We start from the raw sequence: 20,237 nt of genomic DNA, 5'->3' as shown, positions 1-20,237 counted from the left end.
AGCCCGCTTCGAACACGCGGGAATCGTGTATGTGGCCCTAATAATCAAAGCTGGGACTCCAGGAGTTCACGGAGCTGTCGAGTCATCACATATGCTGTCATGATTCACATTTTTGATCTTCTGTGCCGAATGCTCGTACGAACTCATTTCGCTCGCCTTTGTTCTTTTAAATACGGCGCACTTGAGCTGATTCATTGTTGATGCGGAATATTAGCCACGGTGTGTTATAATGAGATACATCTTCAGGCAGGAGTGATTCACTCCACTGCGGATGATATTTGCAATGCATGTACTGTGGAAAGTAATGCCGAGATCAAGTTGAAACTTGTGCCTACACGCAGAGCATAAATTACAGGACGGTTCGTTCATTATAAGCACGTTCCCTCTCCATGTTCGGCTTTCCACAGGCCACTTTGAATTAGCACCATCTAATTGCAAGTCTTGAGAGTGAGGTCTAACCTGTGATTAAACCAAGACTTGGCTTAATCAAAACATCTCGTCCACCCTTTTAATCATTTCTCCTGCATTGTCACAGTCTTTGTACGGGGCTTTGGATCGCGCGAGCGAGAAGCCACAATCAAGTCGCTGATTGGAGAATGGTCAGTGTCCTGCATCAAGATGAAGAGGCTGACGCCAACTTTGTTTCGGGATTCATATTTTACTGCAAAAAAACAGAAGCAATGCACAGATCAGTTTGTTTGAGGGATGGCGTGAGATCCGTTTCTGTCTGTGGCTCCTTATCGGCACATTTAGTGTTCGTTTTCATCGTTATCGTTCTCATTATATCATTCTCTTACAGATTTTTTTCTTCAGCTACTTCATTGCGCACAAAATCTGTCTTGTCACAAAATTTGTGAAATCTCAAACACCAAAGCACAAGATATCATACAATTCTCTTTGCAAGGCAAAAAAACCCCAAAAACATAAATTAATATTATGGCAAAGGTGATGTGTTTGTGATTATTTTGAATGCAGTGCATCTTTTTAAAGTGATGTGAGGCATTTTGAATTTTGTGTGTAATTCCTGCATTTAAAAATACATACATAAGATATTCCTGTTTTTGCTTTTTTTAATTTTAAATGAATGAATGAACAAATGATTTTGTTTTGTTTTGTTGAACTTTGTTTTATTGTGGCATGCTTTCTTTTTGCGTTTTAGTTTTTATTTAGTTTTTATATGGTTTTTTTGCTTTTTTTGTTATTGTTTCGCATTCGTGGTGTTTTTTTATGTTCTGCATTGCAGTTGCTGTGTTTGTTTTGATGTATTTTCTGTTTTATTTTATTATATTGTGGTTGCAGTGTTTGTCTCAATGTGTTTTCTGTTTGGTTTTGTTGTATAGTGGTTGTGGCTCTTGTTTTTTTTTGTGCTCTGTTTTTGTTGTTAGCCTTTGCTTAGTTTTGTGTTATTGCGTTTTTGTTGTTGTTGCATTTCTTTTTTCAGGGTCTTTGTTTTGTGCAATTTTAGTGCTATATGTTTTCTTTGGTGGTTTTTCTTATTTTATTTGAAAAACTAAAATGAACAGTCACACAGTAGATTTCTACTTTTTGACTGTAAAAGTGCACAGTTTCTGTCATACAAATACAATACACTAAATCGTGAAGACTGACCATCACCATGAAACGGACCGCAAAAATGTCACCCAAAGTAACTCGTGCTGTTGACTTTATTCGATCAGTACTTCATTTGCGAGCTCTAACCTTATCAGTGAATTGGCTCGTTTGGAATCGTTGCCTGGCACGCGGCCGCATCTTTAAGGATAATGTGTGTGCAGAGCGTGAGACTCTGAATGAGTAATCTGATTATTTCGTCGCTCGAGGTGTGTCGTAGCAGCAAGCAGCATTTCCTGTGGAATCCTCCAGGCCCACTCCACAGCTGACTGTATGCAGGTGTTTTAATAATGCATGCTTCCCTATCTCGAGAGACGCTCATTTGATACAAACTCTCCCTCCTCACGAGCTGCTCTGTATGCCACTGAAATTGCTCATCTGAGACGACTCCTGTAGGCCCGAGAAAACTCACCGGGGCTTCGTAATGATGGAATGATTTTGTATAATAACAGATAACAAATGAAGAAGATCCTCTTGTACTTTATTAGCAGTTCACTAAATTGTTTTGTTCAGAATATGACCCTGATTTCATTTTAAGCTCATCACTGATTGTAATTTATTCTTCTTGTTGGTTGAATGGAACTGCAGCGTTATGCATACTTTATGTAGAAATCCTTACGTGTTTATGTCTCAAGTAATGTCTGATGGGATGCGTTTACTGATTCATCTTGACCATGGGTCGTCTGATTCAGGATTTCAACAAGATACGAAAATCATAATGTTGTTTTTTTTATCTCTTTGGACAGGAAGTGCAAAGACCCTAGTTGTGTTTAATGAAAACGGAGACGCCCCTGGACGATACGACATCTACCAGTATCAGATAACAAACAGGTCAGCTGAATACAAAATCATCGGACACTGGACGGATCAGCTGCATTTAAATGTAAGGAGCTCATCTGCGTTTTTCTCATCTTCTTCATCTTTTTAAGTGTACTTAAATGTTAGAGGCTCCCTATAAAACAGTTATTTACTTTGGTAATGATGATTATGGTGTAGACGACTGTCATAATGATTATGGCAATTACACTGTACAATTAGTGGTGTTGAATTAACACCCGTAATTCTGAAGTAATTTTTGCTTCATAGACGTGAAATTAACTGTGTACGTGTTGGCACTAATGCTGATTTATAATAATGTTTTATAGTTTGAGATCGGTAAATATTTCATTATTATTATTATTATTATTATTATTATTATTATTATTATAAAGGAATTCATACATTTTCGAGCATAGATGCATGTGGGTTTTTTTATAAATATTTACAAATTATGTTCTTTTGAACTTTCCGTTCATCAAAGAATTCTGTTTCGGTGACTGTTATTGTTGTTGTTGTTATTATTATTAATAATAAAAATAATAATAATAATAAAGGTTTTTTGAGCAGCAAATCAGCATTTTAGAGTGAATTTTGAAGGATAATGTAACACTGAAGACTGGAGGAAATAATGATGCTATTCCTTTTATTAAATATATTATTTGTGAAATAAATTTGTAAGCATAAAATCTTTTTTAAATAGCATTAAATGATCATTAAATAATCATAACAAGCCTAAGCTTTTAAATATGATATTATATTATCTTATATTATTTTACCATAGTTTGTCTAAACTATACTCTGATTGACAGATTCTGATTGGATGGCACGTATGCATTAAAACTATTTAATGCACAGGTAGTTTCAAGTCAGTTTAATCACTGTTCTATATCAATGTGCTGCTTTAATCAGTGCACACAAGGCCACTGAGACAAAGAGAGAAAGAAAATAGTCTACATACATCAATATATTATATTCTTCAGCAATGACGTGGTAAAGTCGGTGTAAACACAGCTTTATCGTTTGAATAGAGTCATTCAGATGCAGGTGACACGCACACTCTATCAACTCTCTCTCTCTCTCTCTCTCTCTCTCTCTCGATAGATAATTATTTCAAATAAATGCTATAATTAATTTAAATCTGATCTTACCACACCATCTCATCTGAGTGTCTGATTTGTAGCAGGCAGAATGCTAGCGCTAATGAGCAGTATCTGACGAAAATATTCCTTCCGGTCAAATATAGCGCTGAAAACATCATTAACAGCTTTAACTTGTCAATGCAGGAAAGTGACCGTATAAGCGAGATAACGTATGGCTAGCTGTGCATCAAACTATTTTAATGCATTTAGTTTAAAACGGTTTAATGCTAAGCTTTAGCTTTCTCTTTTAATCAGGTCTTTCCCACTACTGCTGACAGTTTGGCCACGTACACACTGTAATTTTTCGGTAGCGAATCGCCTGAAATGATCGTCTCGTGTGTGAACAAGACTCACTCCCGCGTCTGTCGTGACTGACACAGAGGAAACCATAGCAACGTACTGTAACTATCAAAACAATGGAAGCCCGCAGTTTTGTTTTAGCTGCTGCTGATGAGATACGCAGATACAGACGTGAGACGTGATAACATCCGTCAAACCGTACTAAGCCGCTATCAGCAGGGGCGTCCTTATGTATTTCTGCAATTTAAATCCCTGCTGAATTCGGTCCCTACGCACTGCACAACATTTCTTTAAATGCGGTTGTCACTACCTGGATTTCGCTGGAGTTAATTCGGTAGCAGGATGTGGTTGTCAGTTCCATAAATTACTGAACTGTGTGTGTACAGAACAGGATTAAGCACTAAAAGGTGAACTGACAAATGCAGTGTGTACGTGGCCTTTTTCCTTGATCTAATTCACTTTCACAATATGCTCCTTTGTTAAACTTGTTTGTATTTTATTGAACATTTTTAATTTCAATTTCATTTTACCAACGGATCCCACAAACTCTGGAAATAACAAATGCTTTTTGACATTTACCGGAATATTTCTGTCGTTGTTTGTCTATAGATGAATGCCATGCAGTGGGCGAGCGGAGACTCATCGGTGCCGGCGTCTGTATGCAGCCTGCCCTGTCAGACCGGCGAGCGGAAGAAGGTTGTGAAGGGGGTGCCGTGCTGCTGGCACTGCGAGCGCTGCGAGGGCTACCATTACCAGGCCAGCGAGTTCACGTGCCAGCTTTGCCCATATGAGCAACGGCCAGATCAGAACCGCACCGGCTGCCAGCCAATCCCCATCATCAAGCTAGAGTGGCACTCGCCGTGGGCTGTAGTACCCGTCTTCATCGCCATCCTGGGTATCCTCGCCACGACCTTCGTGGTGGTGACGTTCGTGCGTTACAACGACACGCCAATCGTGCGGGCCTCCGGCAGGGAAATGAGTTATGTGCTGCTAACGGGAATTTTCCTATGCTACGTCACCACGTTCCCCATGATAGCGGCGCCCGGAGTGGCTGTCTGCTCCTTCCGCAGGATCTTCCTGGGCCTGGGCATGTGTTTCAGCTACGCCGCCTTGCTCACCAAGACCAACCGCATCCATCGGATCTTTGAGCAGGGCAAGCGGTCGGTCGCGGCACCGCGGTTCATTAGTCCCGCCTCCCAGCTAGTCATCACCTTCAGCTTGATCTCAGTTCAGTTAATGGGTGTGTTTGTGTGGTTTGTGGCCGACCCGCCGCACACCGTTGTGGATTACGGCGAGCAGCGCACACAGGACCCCGAGAACGCCCGCGGGGTGCTCAAGTGTGACATCTCGGACCTGTCACTCATCTGCTCGCTGGGCTACAGCATCCTACTGATGGTCACGTGCACTGTTTACGCAATCAAGACCAGGGGAGTGCCGGAGACCTTCAATGAAGCCAAGCCCATTGGATTTACCATGTACACCACCTGTATCATCTGGCTGGCCTTCATACCCATCTTCTTTGGGACCGCACAATCTGCAGAGCGGGTGAGTCTAGTTTTTTTCTTAATAAGTGAATTTTTATTTCGGTAACTGATACGTTGAGATCATCAGCCTCACATCATACGACTTTACAGACAAAATGTTTTTTTCACCTATTGCATAGCTGCTGATTTGAATTTGTTGAGTTTTTGATATTGGTCACCTGCATGCCTTATACGAAAAAAAGTTTTAGGGTGGCGAGCAACCCTATTGTGATTGTTACAATGTCCAAAAATCTGCATTCTCCACTTAAAATTGCAGACCAGCAGACCAAAGTCATAGAGACTTGAAAATTGGATGAATAATAGTATTCTCACCATCTACAACATCACCAAGACTTGCTCAAATTGGCCTGACGGGAGCACTACAGAAATCAAAAGTAGCAAATCACTCCTAACTCATAACTAAACTGTTAGTTGCAGGTTTAGGTCTATTATGTTGTAAGAATCCTTGGCATACACTCCTCAGATTTTGGATTTTTTTTTTGTAAACCAGTCCGCCCAATCTGAAACAAAACAGTGCATAAAAGTTTTCTTGATTCGGATTAACAAAACATTTCTAAATCAAGTTGACATTTCATTGTCGATCAAAAATGTTTAAAGTGAGTGGGCCCACAGTTACTTTAACAGCTATAATTCTTGAATGGAATGAGATTTTTAACCAAACTCAGAACTCATACAAATAAAATCAATCTTTGTAAAATTATTCAAATTGGGGAGTTCGATCACTTGGTGGCACTACAACAGGAGAAAAAAACATGAAAACGGCTTTAACTAGGCAACCTTTACTTTTTCAAGCTCATCATTTGTCCAGTGTTCACCAAAATTGATACACACGAACAGAAAGATCTTTCTGGTAGACCCAACCATCAGATAACACACATCAGAGACAATTAAAATGGACATGAAACTCCATCTCCTCAATGCTTTATTCAACTAAATTCAAGTTTATTTGTATAGCGTTTTTCATCATACAAATGGTTGCAAAGCACTTTGACTGGAAATTTTACATTTCTACATTATATTTAGGGGTAAGTTGTTAGTGATGACTTCGGCAGAAACCCACAGTAAAAAGCACGCAGCTGGTCACAAATTACACTTAATCAAACAGACGGTAAAGATTATTGACTGCTATGGTTATATGTTGCGATTAAACTCAGAAGATAAACAATTTGCTTATCTTATATGTTGTTACATGGTTAGTACCATCGTGTTCAGAACAAAACTTAATTATGACAGCCATGGCCTGAGGTTACCTGCACAGTTTTGGCACAGTGCCACCTAGTGGTCAGGAGATATGATAACTCATTAGATCATTAAATATTAAAAAATAAAAATAAAAGGAAAAAAACATGTCACTGATTTGTCTCACCTTTTTTAAAATAACTTATGCATTACATTCAGTGTTTGATAATGCAGTGTTTAGCTGTTTTTAATCATATCACATTCTGTTCAGTAGATTCATTAGTTTATATTACAACTTAATATGAATCTTATTATAATTCCTATTTTACAGCATTTTATACTAACACATAGTCCTAGTGTCTTTACTTTCATTGTCTATCTTTATCTAGCATTATGTCGTATGATGAAGTGAACAGATGAGGATCATCTATATCCTCTCTTCTCTGGCAGCTCTATCAGAACACAGTCCTTGTTAGATTTTTAGGTCTTTGCATCAAAAACAAGCCCTCATCTAAGAGATGCTCATTATCAGGTATACAGAGATGATCAAACATGACCCAGAGGAATAGTGCTGCTGTTAATGGGCCATAAATAGAGCGCGCTGCCTCTGTCAGTCCAGGCCAGTGTGGGTCTTATAATGTTGATGACTTCAGTGGTGGTCTGCAGGCTGTAGGCTGAACCCTCTGTTCTTTCTGCACCAGGATGTATTTCGGTCCAGTGCTCATTAGTCCTGCCGAGAGAAGCCAGGATTAAAAACACTGTCTTCTCTGCATGTCTAATGTCTGTGACATGTGTTGAGATTTCCTCCTGCAAGGATTTGCTGTCAGATATTGATGTCAAATGTTATGTTAAAGGACAAATTGAGCAAAAATGGAAGATTGAAAGCAATGCTCATTAGGAATTCATCTCTAAGAGCTCGACAACATGATTTTCTCAAGATATAACAGCTAGAGATGGAGTTGAACTTGTTGACCTAAATGCTTTCTGTTAGCATAGATGGTTCTCTATATATTTATATATATTTTTTGCACAGACGGCGCTCTGGAATACCTTATTTTGGATGTTTAATGACGTTCTGAAGTTTTATTGAATGATGACTTTAAACTGTATAACTGACTGAGCATCTTAGCATGTTTCATGTCTGCTATCACTTCATTGCCTATTTTTCCTCATATAATAAATAAATATATGATGTTTGTTTCTTCATTTATTTGGTAAGACGCCAGGTATTATGTGGGATAATGTGCAGTCAGCTGGTCATTGTCATAAAATAAAATAAATCCTCGTCAGGGTGATTAAAAGACTCTTCTGCTCTCCCTGTAATGTAACGTGATGATTTATATTGTGCTTAAATTAAATAAATAACATTTATGTTGTCATAACGATACAAAGGCATTAAATTATTAAAATAGTAACAGTTTTTTTTTTGTTTTTGATACCAAGTAATGGCATTAACTTATATATATGTGTGTGTGTGTGTGTATAATATATGTATATGTATTTATTTATTAGTGACGTATTGATTGCATCCAAAGTAAAGGTTTTTCTATAAATAATATAATATAAAATATAACAACATGACTATAGCAATGTATACACAGTTAGTTTAAAAATAATAAAGTAATAAAATACTCTTTTTTACTCTTTAAATGTCCACAGACCCCAGTTTGAAATCCCTGCACTGAGCGTGAATCTTTCTCATCTCAACTATTGAACTTTCTCATCAACTTCTCATTAAAGCGAATAAATCCCTAGTGATGGTGTCCTAAGCGGTCGCTTGTGCAGCGTAATGCGTTGACCGGCACTGCTGTTGGGTTTATTTTGCTGTAATGACCGACTGGCTATTTGTTATCCCTTACCAATTTTGTTTGATCATATTTTCCCTGCTGAAAGGACATTTCCTAGCATGCCATCATTTTGTGATTGTGTGTTTATGTTTACAACATGTAGTAACCTTACAGCTTTAATAACGTGGATTTTTAACACCAGTGCTATGTTTTGACTCCAGTGCTACTGCTGAGCAGAGACATTTTTAAAGGCAACACACCTGTGAGAAGCCTGGCATGTTATCGAATCCAGTTGTGCATGCAACACAGAATTAGCTCGTGGAGCGATTCAATGTAGTAATTAGCAAAAGGGAATTGAAGCACATTGACATTGATTGAATTGGCATTTTCCTACTTAAAATGTTCCAGGCATGTGACGTGCATGAGGCTCATTACAATGGATTATCCCTTGGATAGTTTCCCTTGCAGACAAAATACCTGCCAATCAACTCAATGGTCTGTAATCCATTGTGCCAACCTATTGAAAATGACGAGAGGGGGTTAACGGTTTCAAATACACCACAGTATGTGTTTTGAATGCAGCAAATGATAAACCTTTTAGGTACCTAGGTTTTTTTTTTGTCCTTGAAACTACAGAATGTACAATATGTGAGTATGAATTTAAAGTTAACAATTTGTTAAGAACATGTCATGGGTCAGACTTGAACCTGGGTTATCCGCATGAGCACCGTGACTTAATGCATCTGCATTACATGCACAAATCACCTCACCTTATTAACATATAGATGGTTTTTTTGCTTCCTGATCATTTAATTACCCTCAAGCCATCCAAGATGTGTATGACTTTGTTTCTTCAGCCAAATATGAATTAATAATTTGGAGGGCAACATTCCAGGATTTTTCTTCATCTAATGCGAGTGAACAGGACTCAGCATAGACCATTTCTGACGGTCCAAAATCAATATTTGGGCAGCATTAACATAATTTACACAACCCCAACCAACAGTTAATGTTCTTCTCTAGCAAAACGATAAGTCGTTTTTAAAATGAAAATGAAAAATCGTATACTTTTCACCTACAAATGCTCGCTTCATACTGCATAGCTCAGTTTAGTTCACAAGCTCTTGAGTAAAGTGTTAGGCTGCATGATAAATCGAAAATGAAATATTAACCTAGATTAGACAGAAGCTCTGATTATAATGCAGATTTTTTTTAGTAAAGTACAGTTCTGTGATCAGTAGTACATTGGCATAGCCCTTATTAGTAATCGACATAGCTCTTATCACTGCTTTTAATACTATAAAATATGTTACGTGTCTGTATAAGATTTATTTGAAACACTCGACTGACGTTATGAAGTGAGTTTGGTGTAAAATATGTTGCTAAATGTGATATTTTCACATGCTTTCAGAAGAAACAGCATTTACTATACATAGCCATATTTCTCCGAGAAGCTTCTCAAACAGCTGTCATTATCCAGAACGATTTCTTAAATTTTCATTTTTAAATTTTATTATTTTTTTCCCCGTAGTTTGTCAGAAATGCTGTTCCACCTGAAAACAGGTGACGGATATTTACTACTAATCAAAGAACTGGCTTTACTGAGAAATTGTTTACATGACAACAATATACAAAAAAAAGTAAAAGTGTTTTGGAAAATTTTCATGTACAGACGACAACATTGGTCCAAAATTTCCATGTTCACTTGGAAACACAAAACCATCTAAAAAGCTGTATTATGCATGCACAAATACAGTCGTACCATTAAATGCTTACGATGGGAAAAAGTTCATTTTTAGTACATTGTTGTCATGTAAACATATCCAAAGAAAGCAGAAAGGAGAGGTTTTCTAAAACATGCACTTTGAAACCCATTTTCAAAAGTTTGTGTTTTAGGTTTTTTGGGGTATAACATCCCCTTAGGAATGACACAGTTAAGCTTTGAACTTTGATTAAAACACTAAACTCTTAATGTGCAATCACATCTGTTGTTGTTCAGTAGTTCTTTGCCAGCAAAATGCAGGTAATTTTAATTGGGATACTTTCAGGAAAAATGTAATCCGTGCAAATTTCGCAACATGTTCATGTTGACCAACAGCAAGCTGTTTGGTTTGAAAGCGACTTTGTGAACTGTGCTTCATACATCGCTTCACTATTAAAAACAGACGATGGATCATTTTGCCTATAAAACTTCGCTAATGGGATGCACTTTAAAGTGCAAAAACCTTACATTAGATTTGCCACAAGTTCAACTTGTCTTTCAATAGTGCAACTTGTCAAGACTTTGTGCCTGTTTGCATGCAGCGTATTTCTGGCTATCAAATGTAAGGAGTTTCCCATCATACTTGTTTAATTATACAGTTTTTCATTTAGATGCAGTGCCATTTAGCCTGATTTTACATAATGTTTTAGATTAGTAAATTATCAAGCTTTTTAACCTATATATAGTACAAAATGTCAAAATCTTCCTCTCAGCTTTTCCAGTGTTTAATTATCATCTGCTAGATAGCATATCTCAGTCAGATTAGCATAAGTGAGTTATGATAGGCTATTTTTACTCAGCGAGGTGGCTTCTCATACACGAGGGATTAGCGGAACTGCAGAATTTAACATAAAAGCACTCTAGCATTCATTTTGAGAAACAAACACTATGAAAACAAACGTTGTGGTAAACAGCTGGCCCTCGGGGTGGTATTAAATTAAAAGTTACGTAAAAGAGGAAATTGTTTCCCTCAAATCAGACCGTTTTTCATTCCTCCGCATGACAAAAGAGTCCAAATGGAAAGAAATCCGCCGAGCGTATTTCCCGTTTCCCTTATCTCTCCCGGGCTTATTTCTTTCGCCCTCACTGATGTTAAAAAGATTATTGCAATGAGCAAGCGCAATATGAGGACACAGATATGAGTATTTTATTGAGGCATGTCTCTCTTATTCACATCTCCTCACTCTGTGCTCATTAAAACTCAGAAGTTTCTTTACAGCTGCATGGCGTGTAATTTGAACCTTGCGCCTCCTCGTTTCTGCTCATTTTCTGCATTAACAGTCCTGTTTCTTCAGCGTACTTGTGCATTTCCTCATTGAAGGGAGCCGATTGTACATTAGCATTGGGATTGCTTGCGTTAAACGTCCTGGAGTGAGAAAAGGAACTATACCAATTGGTTTTTCTGTCAGTACCCTCACTTTGCATTGCAGTGCAGTCGAATAGAGGGGAACAGATGAAAAGATGAGGGAAGGATGCCTGCCGGGGGTAATTAGAGTTAGATGAGTCATCTGCAGTTTTACGGACATTTTGAATGAGTTCCAGTTTATATATAGTTGGTTGTGTTTATTCGTTCACCGCTCGCATGCTGTGGCATTGATTTTTAAACCACTTAAGCTCCCCAAAGATCTTTAGTTAAATGGAGTTTACTTCTTCGTACTGCTTTTTGAGAGTGTGTTTTCTTTTTTTTTTTCTTTTTTTTTTTTTACCCCTGCTGTTTTGGTGCTGCTCACTGACGCTGTGAATTACAATAGGCACATAAAAATATAAAAACACACTCAAATGCTTTTCAGGATTCACACGATAGGGTTATGCCGTATACTCCTGATGTATATGTGCTAATTTTGCTCCAGATATATAAAATTAAGCAGCATTCATTCGAATTTAAAGTTTTTCTGCAGAGATCGCATGGCTTTGTGCTTGATTTCATGCACCTGTTATCAATGGGTGTAGCTGAAATAGCCTTCATTTACATTTATTCATTTGGCAGACGCTTTTATCAACGGCAGTGACGAACAAATGAGGAATGCCTGCTAAAATCGTTTCATCCCGCTGTAGTAACATTGGAAGTGTGTTCAAAAGAAAGAGTCTAGAGATGGAGGTAGGACATTGGAAGAAACAGGCTGGCAAATAAAAGGAAAAGCTTTCGTTAACCCTAACCAAAATCAACTGGTTACTACACTCTCGCTATAGAAAAAACATGGTTCATTTTTGTAATCGTAGAGTCAAGCCTAAGTTGGCAACACTGCTTATTGATTGACAGTCAAAAAAACACTGGAGAGAGTAAGAACAGCTTTTGTCTACATTGAAAAGAGATTGTGTGAGGGAGTTGAAAGATAAACGCAACATTTTTACAGTTATAATAAGGTCATGTGATTGACTGTAGCATATGTTAAGCATTCGCTTCAAAACTGAAGTATTCTTTGGGCTAAAGAAATAGTAAACTAATCATAGGAGATTTCTTTTAGCAGTTAGCACTATGCTAAGGTAATAGGCCGAGCTGTTAGCTTGCTAATGGCTAACTGAAACACAAAGAAATGGAAATGTTTATTTGAACCATTTTTCAGATTCTAGAATTTGTTTCTGTCACACTGTATGATGTTATATACAGTATATGGAGCCCCTAAAGGAACATATTAATGAGAAAATAATGAGATAGAAAGAAAATTACATTTCAGTGCTTTTGAGTTTTCTCTCACAAAACTTTTGTGTTCCTCGGAGATCTTTAGGGTTCTTTTCATTTCCCCAAGAAACTTTTAGTTTCCCTTCGAGTGGAAACTCGCACTGCATCTCTATATTCTCCCTTTATCAGGAAACCAAACATGCATAACCCAAGACTATGCACTATATGGACGCAGTGTCTTATTCTCTTTCTCAGGGAACCATGGTAACATGCGTGACCCGAGATGTCCCGTTTTTGTTCTACCAGAGGGGTTCTCATACTAAATGTTTGCATTCCCTCTGAGAAAATTAGCACTTTGCTCTCAAACCTTTTGTGAAGAAAATAATATGAGCTCAGAGGAAAAACTTTATTTCAGTGCCTTTGTGAGGAAACAACGTTTCTTGGGGGAATGCAATACTTTTGCAAGTGAACTCAAAAACATAGAAATATAATTTTTCCTCCAGTCTCATATTCTTCCCATCACCACGTCCCCTTAGGGGCTCCATAGATATATGACATTTGACATGACATGAAAAAATATAAAAGTCTTCTTGAAAGCAAGTCATTCAGCAGCCATTTAGAACATCACGAGGCAACTATTTCCCAAATTATCAGCTTCTTCAGCATAAATCAGAATACATTTTCTACACATTGATGACAAAAAAGCGATCTTAAATCAACCTAAGCTACTTCACCGGTTTTTGATGGTCTCACAGCTTAGCAGGACTAGCTGGTATTTTCAGGCAATACAAATGGTCTCCCAGTCTGGACACTCCAGATAAAATACATAACCATTCTCGAAAGAAACGTTAAAAGCCATTAAACCCCTTTGCTTGTTTAATTAAAATGCAGTACTTCTTTTGCAACAGCTGCTATAGTACATTCTCCATTTTCATTTTCATCGAGCGTCATTCCTTGTAGCGCCAGGCGTTATGGAGACTTGCACAAAAGAGTGGTAGCAGGGTCACAAGGTTAGACTTGAATTTAAATTGCAATTCAAAGGGAGATTCAGCGAGAATTGTGCGCACTCAAATCTCCTTGACAGGATGGCAGCGCTCTGTTGTTTCAGAGAGACAGTACATGAAATCCTCTGCTGATGTGTTTACCTCTTTGCCCACGTCAGTACTAGGCAATACAGTTAATTTGATTTCAGTCTCATCTAAGCAGTAGTACGGAGTGACACCCTCCTGCAGTGCTCTAGATTCTCCTCTCCTGACCTAAAAACCTGGGCTCATTCATTCTCAGCACCCCATTTCTCTTAATATAAACGTGAATAGCTTTATCATCTGCTTCCTCCACAGCAGGCATATGTTATCATTTACCGCTCGTTAGCTTACTGATCACTCGCACCCAAGGTAAGGAAAGCAGTAATATATTTGTTAGCGAGGTTAGCCATTCATCAAACTCTCAGACGTGGGCAAGGATGAATCGACTTTTTAAATTGTCTTGCTCGGGGCGTGTGGTTGCATCCTAGGTTCAGGTTTTGTGAATCTGCAAACGTTAGCATTATTTAAATCAGATATGACTGGAGTGCGCCAAAATGGAGTCAGACCTGATCTTGAGGTGCATTCAAACTTAAAAATCCACTAACGTAATAATATTAGTAATAAATCGTCACTTGTTGCTATCTAGCTTACATTAGCATAGAACAGTGAAATTTTGTTGGTGAACAAATTAAACAAAATGCAGAACTTCCTATAGGCTTCATGAAGAAGTTATTTTTTTTAAATGAATTCCAAGATGTTAGTAAAAATGTTCATAGGTGCAATATTTAAAGATTTCTTAAGAAGTTCCTAGGCCTGTTTCTACTGGTGTATTTTTGTGTTAAAATGGAGATTTAAAATGTAAATGTGAAATCTCCATCTACACTACACAAACTAAAACGCTTGTCACGTGACCATTTATGCAATCATAGATATTGAGTACAACAACGAGCATGATGGTATTGTTTCCACGGTTGTCAAGGATACACAGAGTGAATATGGGCAGCCACGCCATTGTTTTCAAAAGTCTCTGAAAAAGCACTGAAACACAAGCCAGTAGTTCTGAGTCTGCAGTGTTCTCAGTTTTCGTCCTTGAATGTCAAACAACCGTCTAACACTAAAAACAACTGCCTTGTAACCACCAGGGCTACTTTTAATATATATTTTGTTTCAGATTTCATTAGTTTACTTAATTTTAGTAACTTATTCTAAATACTTTGGAATACTTGTCTCTTGTTTTTATGTTAACCACCTCTAAACAAAAAATGGGTGATGTGAATACATTTAAAACCATTTAATAATGCATAAATAAAGCTATGGGTTTTTAAATATGAAACTAAAACCACCAGTAGGTGGTGAAAAATCATTGTCTTAAAGTAAGAGTCATGAAATCATTGTTCATTTAAAAGGACTGATTCATTCAAGAATCAAGCATAAGTTTTTATTAATGAAACTGAATCATTCCCACCTGATTTGTTTAAAACACAAACCAAATGTTGCTTACAGATGCACAATTTTGATGTGGATTTATTTTAAAGGTATTCTAATGATGTCAATCCCAACCAGATTAGTTTAAGACCGGTTATATGGATTCATTTTTGTTTGCATTATGGAGCAATTCGGACAGCACTGTTCTTTTAAGTCACTAAATATCAACTTTTTGTTATGAATTGCACAAAATCAGCATCGCATTTGCAATCGCTCGAATATTCAGCTAAACAGCAGTCTTCTTTGTTGACTGATATTGCTCAACCATGGGCGGCACTAGGGAGGGGCTAACTGGTGCTTCAGCACCCCAGAAAGGCCAAAGCACCCCCAGAAATAAAGAAGAAGAAGAAAAAACATTTCACTTCTCACAATAGATTGTTTCCTTGTTCCAAGTATATTCCGCCTGACTAAAAACACTAGTAAACTAGACACATGTTCATATTAAATTAATTAATATAATTACGTACTAACCCTTTAATATAAGCAATACTTGCATATTATTGCCTGTTCTGCGCTCAAAGCTTTGCAGCAAAGCACCTGCAAAAGCAATATTTACCAATTATTGCCCCAGTTCCCCCTGACAACGATCTAGCACCCCCTCAGCGCCAAAATTCAAAAACAGTTAACATTTCCAATCATTTTACATCAATATCAAACATCAAATCTAAGTCATTGCTTTGGTAATCTAAAATGCTTTCTGATGTAAGTGTAATTTGATTACCGCACATTTAAAATGTAACTAAAATGAAATACTCACGTTACTCATATTTTGTAATTCAATTACAGCACGTTACAACGTTACGTGTGTTTCGTTACTCCCCAGCCCACCTGCTGCAATGAGCAAATCAAACATTTCATTTTGCTGTAGTTATATATGTGGACAAGCACCACTTCAGAGAAATGTACAAATCTAGTTGCTTTGGCCTTGGTTGCATGAGTGGAAAATAAAAGTCACATCGAAGGTGAAGAAATTTATTTTAAATAAAGATTAAGAAAACAAGTGTAGCTGTAGCTCAGGGACATTTATAAGCACTAATTATTATTATTATTTTTTAGTTACACTAGAACTTTTCTTAGAGCGACGCTGTTTTGTCACCCATACTGCCATTGATATCGCCTTCTCCTTTTCTCCCCAGATGTACATTCAGACGGCCACACTGACCGTCTCTCTGAGCCTGAGTGCGTCCGTGTCTCTGGGGATGCTCTACATGCCCAAAGTCTACATCATTATCATGCACCCAGAGCAGAACGTGCCCAAACGCAAGCGCAGCTTCAAGGCCATCGTCACCGCTGCCACCATGACAAACAAGCTCAGCCAGCTGGCCAGCGAACGGCCCAATGGAGAGGTGAAAACCGAGCTCTGTGAAAGCGTGGACAATAGCAGTGAGTACAGACGTCTTCTCTATCAAACACAGGTTGTTAATGTTAGCGTGCTTCCTTCATTTAATTAAACATGCAATGCATGTATTTAAAAGTTTCTATCAAAATTCATTCCGAGATTAAAATAAAAATCAAGGTTATAATAATCTCTTGATATCATAAAGATAGCCTCAAAAAGCGCTTCATTACAAGGCAGAAATTCTTGAAAAGAAAACCTTTGGCTTAATATTTTATCATGGTTCTCAACCTCCAGGCTCTCCATTGCCCACAAGATGCTGGAACATCCAACACTCCTAGTTTATGTAAATTCAATTTCAGGATTTTAGACGTTTTGAGAGCCAAATGTTCTTCAAGGTTGCCCTTCCTTTTTAACCAGTGAATTTGCATGAAATTCATCATTCATGATTAACTGGATAAAGGATATTTTTTCTTAAAATATTTTTCACTCATAATTTCTACCTGGTAAAATATTTTAAAACTTTCTAGAGAACTGTACATTCATTATAAACTACACATGGACTTTTAAATACTCTAGGACTGTAGGATCCCTTACTATTCAAAAAATTTTACTTATTTTTTATTATTTGAATGTTTTTTTTTCTCACTTGATCTTATTCTAAATCCCTTTAAGCCATCTTGAGGCCCCCATCTGAGGACCACTGTCTCAGAAATGTAAAAATGTATTTTATAAATCACATATATTTTTAAATTGCATTACATATAATTTTTTTCATATACTTATACTTCCTAATGCGCTATAGCCGCACTTCCCCAAAAACCTTACATTTACAAATTAATAAGTCAACATATTTGTAAAAAAGCTTATTCAATAATGCTTAATTTTGGTTACGCTATATGACACATCTAGAGCCATTTAAACAAAACAGGTGTGAAAATAAATGATACAGCGGTTTGTTAAAACCAACATAAACTAATGTATTTAGTTTCCCTTACACAGTGTGTCATTGACCCACACGTATCGCATTCATTTATTTAAAAAAGTAAACGCATAGCATATTATGAACCGAAATGTCATTCTTGGGTGAACTATTCATTTAACGCTGGCTTAGCTGTTAATGAACCGATATTTGCATCGCTTACTCTCTTTGGTATTTATCTTGTCATCTGAAGCTTTTTATTGTGAGGAAATGGAGCAGATAAGGATGCATTCACTAGAGTATCATTGCTAATTCATTAGCTATGCCGCCTGCATTGTCTAACGCTAGATGTTTGATTCGCGTGTCGTATAAAATGACGTCCGAGGGAATCTGAATCGCTGGCTGCAAGCTCATGGCAGCAGATTGTATTTCAGCAGCCAGTGCGGTGTGTCACCTTTTACACGAGGGATCCGATCATTAACCAGGGCAAGGGCAGCACGCGCAGGTCCGGAGCACTGTGTAAAAGTTAATGCAAATATTCAGACCCTCACTAATGTGCCGTGACCCTTCTGCTAAAGGGCTCCAACACTGGGCCAGTTTGTAATGAGAGTCAAATGCGGCATGTAATGAATAAGCAGAGAATGCCATTTCGAGGACAAACACGTTTTGGTGTTTCTCGGTATGTTTAATCTGTGTGCTGTAAACGCTGCATTACCTTGCCTGTTTAAGCAGCATTAAACATGCTAATAAGTACCGCGAGTCAGCTCTGCACAGGTACCGGGCATTTCTCACAATTCTTAACATGTTAAATTCGCATTAATTCATTTTTTGCTTGCAATAAGAGGTGCATTGTTTGTTTATGATAGTGGAACGGAGTATGAACTTTTTCAAACTAAGCAGCTTTCTGCTGGTAAAATGTTTGGTTTAGGGCAACCTCAATGTAAATACATGATTATTATGCAAAATTTCACTTTAGGAGATTAATATTTAGCCCAAAAATTAAATAATTTACTGAACCTGATGTTCGTCAAAAACCCTGAACACTGTGAATGCACTATGGAAAATATGTAATAACTCATTTAGTGCAATAAAAATATATATAATTCAGATCAGTTTTCATAAATTGGTCCAAACAATGCATTAAAAAAACGTATTTGTCGCACAAAGCTATTTAAAGACTTGTGTACGAGTCATATGAGCCATGTTTACTTTTTTTTTTTTTTTTTTTTAGGGCCTTCACTTTTAGATAACACTGTGAGTAGATATTCTTGAAAAATTCACCTTTTAAAGAAAGAAATTCACAGTCATTTCTAACAACAAAAGGGTGAACAATGGCAGAAAGTACAGGTGCATATTCTCTGTTAGCAAAAATTGAGTAATGTCTCAAATAAGTGTTCGTTCTGATTTTATTTAATTGCCTTGAATCCTACAATCCTTATAATGACTTTTTGAGAAATGTCACAGCATAGTCCTTTTCTGCGAAAAAAGAGCGTTATTATTTTCTCAATTGTTTCATGCCACTTTTGAATGAAAGCAAGCAAAAAAATCATTTTCAAGCCGTGAAATGAAGTGGAAATCAGAATCAAACCGAATTAACTCGGTATACCACAATTGGTTGTTGTTTTTCTTTCCGTTATACTGCTGTTTCCTTTAACCGGCTATTTTCTTTTTTCAGCACCGTCCACAAAAAACAACCTACGTCAGCTACACCAATCATGCCATATGAGCGCGCATCCTGAAAACGGTTTGGCATGGACCTGGCTGGCTCCGACAAAACAGGATCCAATGACTGAAAACCAAGCATGAGACATCAGTGTTGTTTGTGGACAAGAGGATGGACTCTTGGACTTTTTTTTTTCCTGGATATTTTATAAGAAAGCCTAGGCGGCCATCCAAAAAAAAAAAAAAAAAAAAAAAAAAGACAAAGCTGTCATTTACGTGGGCAGCCCATAAAATGAGACACTGGAAAAAGGGTAAGAGAAAAATACTAAGTTTAAAGAAACAAAACCAATATTGAGTCGACCATGTTACATGTTATTCTAATTGTAAGTATTTTGTGGTTGTGAAAATTTTTCATTCTTGTCCCACAGTGTCAGACCTGCATTGGAAAATGCGTTTGTCTCTTGTATTGGCTACTCTGGTCTATAACCTCGGGTTGTGAGTGTGCAAATGCCATGGTTGAAGCATGCCGATTAAATTTTTTATACAAATAATTTATTTATAATAAAGGAATGTTTTTGAAATGTGGAGGGTTCTTGGGTTATTTTTTGGGATGAAACTTGCAATAGGAAATTCACATTGCGGTCTTAAAAATGAAGGATCGAAGCGAAGTGACAGAAGGACAATCAAAGAACATTTGAGCGATTTCAACTTTTTAAAAGTTATAGAACCTTTTTCGCACTTTAAAGAATCTTTTGTTCAATTAAAAATTCTTAATGAAACCAGCGATGGCGATAACTTTTATTTTTACCAGTGTAGGGCTGTAACTAATGCTTATTTTGATAATCGTTAATCTGTTGATTATCTCTCAGTTATTGTATTAACAATTAAAAAGCTAAATTAAACTTACAGCAACAAATAATTCATAAGTCTTACATTTCAGTCAGCATTGCTGTGTTTAATTTCACTTGATTTTATTCATTTCTTATAGACATCAGAAACATAAAAAAAAAATCGAATTTGCATTTTCGAATATTCGAATCTTGATATAA

The 20,237-nt window shown here is 37.2% G+C and overlaps 1 protein-coding gene across 1 annotated transcript in view; it reads left to right on the top strand.

Moving 5' to 3' along the window:
- Window positions 1-19,773, top strand: part of grm8b (glutamate receptor, metabotropic 8b) — a 121,394-nt gene extending 101,621 nt beyond the window's left edge. Inside the window, 6 exon segments of the mRNA XM_043227272.1 lie at window positions 2,355-2,491; window positions 4,476-5,411; window positions 16,405-16,651; window positions 19,202-19,212; window positions 19,214-19,499; window positions 19,617-19,773. Coding sequence (XP_043083207.1) covers window positions 2,355-2,491; window positions 4,476-5,411; window positions 16,405-16,651; window positions 19,202-19,212; window positions 19,214-19,252 — 1,370 coding nt within the window. The 3' untranslated portion in view covers window positions 19,253-19,499; window positions 19,617-19,773.
- The last annotated feature ends 464 nt before the right edge of the window (window positions 19,774-20,237 follow it).

This window comes from Puntigrus tetrazona, chromosome 25 (genome assembly GCF_018831695.1).
Source record: "Puntigrus tetrazona isolate hp1 chromosome 25, ASM1883169v1, whole genome shotgun sequence".
In the NCBI taxonomy this organism is placed as follows: domain Eukaryota; kingdom Metazoa; phylum Chordata; class Actinopteri; order Cypriniformes; family Cyprinidae; genus Puntigrus; species Puntigrus tetrazona.
The sequence above is the reverse complement of the archived record's forward strand: the minus strand, read 5'-3'. Positions and strand labels throughout refer to the sequence as shown.